At 51.4% G+C, this 1,775-nt stretch overlaps 1 protein-coding gene across 1 annotated transcript in view; it reads left to right on the forward strand.

The window, feature by feature from the left end:
* Positions 1-1,459, forward strand: part of SLC38A5 (solute carrier family 38 member 5) — a 9,481-nt gene extending 8,022 nt beyond the window's left edge. The window contains exons 14-16 of the mRNA XM_042783278.1: positions 473-617; positions 713-816; positions 1,358-1,459. Of these exons, the coding sequence (XP_042639212.1) occupies positions 473-617; positions 713-816; positions 1,358-1,459 (351 nt within the window). The remainder of the gene's footprint in view (positions 1-472; positions 618-712; positions 817-1,357) is intronic.
* Positions 1,460-1,775: the final 316 nt, after the last annotated feature.

Here is a 1,775-nt window from a genome sequence, read left to right on the forward strand (position 1 = left end):
AGCCTGGCACTTTGAACTCAGACTTCTAGCCTCCAGAACTGTAAGAGAATAAATTCCTGTTTGTTAAAGCCATCCCATTTGTGGTATATCCTTGTCAGAGCAGTACTAGATAACCAGAACAGGTAGGGATCTCAGTGGAAGGACAGGTGATGGTCAGACATGGAGAGGTAGGGGTAGTCGAGTGGAGGATTAGGCAAGGATCTCAGATAGCAGGCAGAGGCATAGATGGATGATCAGACAGAAGGGAGAGACATGGAGTATCTGAGATGGGAGGCAGGGACCTCATTCAGAAAGTGGAAGGATACATGGATGGTTGGACAGGATAGAGACACAGTTAAATGGAGGAGAATCAGGGATCTCAGACAGATGGATGCTCAGACCAAGGATGGTGGTAAATATAGATGATCACATAGATGGGGAGGAGACACTCGAGCCCTGATCCCTGTCTCTTCCACCTTCACTCTTGTCACAGATCCGCCGGGCCCTGCTGCAGCTGTTCTTCCCAAACAAGGCTTTCAGCTGGGCACGGCATGTGGCCATAGCCCTGGCCCTGTTTGTCTTTGTCAACATCCTCGTCATCTGTGTGCCAACTATCCGGGATATCTTCGGGGTTATTGGTCAGTACCCTCAACCCTGGTTCTAGACCTCACCTAATATGGGGCCTTGCTTGTACCCCAGTCCTGGGTTGACTCTTGTCCTTCTTGTCCTCCAGGGTCCACTTCAGCCCCCAGCCTCATCTTCATTCTTCCCAGCATCTTCTACCTCCGCATTGTACCCTCTGAGGTGGAGCCCCTCTGCTCCCGGCCCAAGGTCCAGGTGAGCATTCCAGGAGAGACCTGGGGAAAGGGAACATTCTGAAAAGGAACATTTCAGGATGGCTGAAGACAGAGGGAATATTCTCAGAGAGAGCTGGGGGAAAAAGGAGCACCCAGGGAGTGGGAGATGGTCTGGAGGACTGGAAGAGATTGTCTTAGGAAGGAACAGAGCAGAAAGAGCACCAGCAGGGTTCTGGGATGAGAAGATAGAGGGAACATTTCAGAAGAGGTTGACTCTGAGTGACTAGTGCATTCAGGATTGTGCATAGAGGGAGCATTCTTCAGATGGATGGAAAGAATGTTATTGGGTCGGGAGCATTTTCAAGAGGAAGGATGCAAGAGAGCCTTCCCTGGAGTTCTGGGAAGATGGAAGGAGAATTCTCAAGAAGGGGCTGGCTTTGAGGAAGAAGAGGGCTCATTAACGAGGGTCAGAAATGGATGGAGCGCTCCCTAGACAGGATGGAGGGCTTAAAGAACACTCTTAGGAGGAGCTCAGGTGAAAAGGCCCAAATGGCTCCATCTTTTCTCCCTCTTGCTTACAGGCCCTGTGTTTTGGTGTTCTGGGGATCCTCTTCATGGTGGTCAGCCTGGGCTTTATGTTTGCCAACTGGGCCACAGGCCAGAGCCATGTGTCTGGACACTGATCTTGCCCTGCCTTGCCCGGGGCCCTCTGCACGTGTGTGTGTGGAGGCAGATGGGCTACTCTTCCGGCTTCCTCCTGCCTGATGTGTAGAGGTGGCTGTTGGAGGCAGCAGGTATCCAACAACAATAACAATAGTATGTTGTTGTTGTTGTTATGTGCTGTTGAGTTGGAGCCGACTCATAGCGACCCCTCCTTGGGTTTCTGAGGCAGTATCACTATGGAAGTAGATTGCCCCATATTCCTTCCGAGGAGTGGCTGGTGGGTTTCAACCGCCAGCCTTCTGGTTAGCAGTCAAGTGCCTTAGGCACTATGCAACC

Source organism: Orycteropus afer, unplaced genomic scaffold (genome assembly GCF_000298275.1).
Source record: "Orycteropus afer afer isolate SDZICR_OR568_19922 unplaced genomic scaffold, OryAfe1.0 scaffold00822, whole genome shotgun sequence".
Lineage (NCBI taxonomy): Eukaryota > Metazoa > Chordata > Mammalia > Tubulidentata > Orycteropodidae > Orycteropus > Orycteropus afer.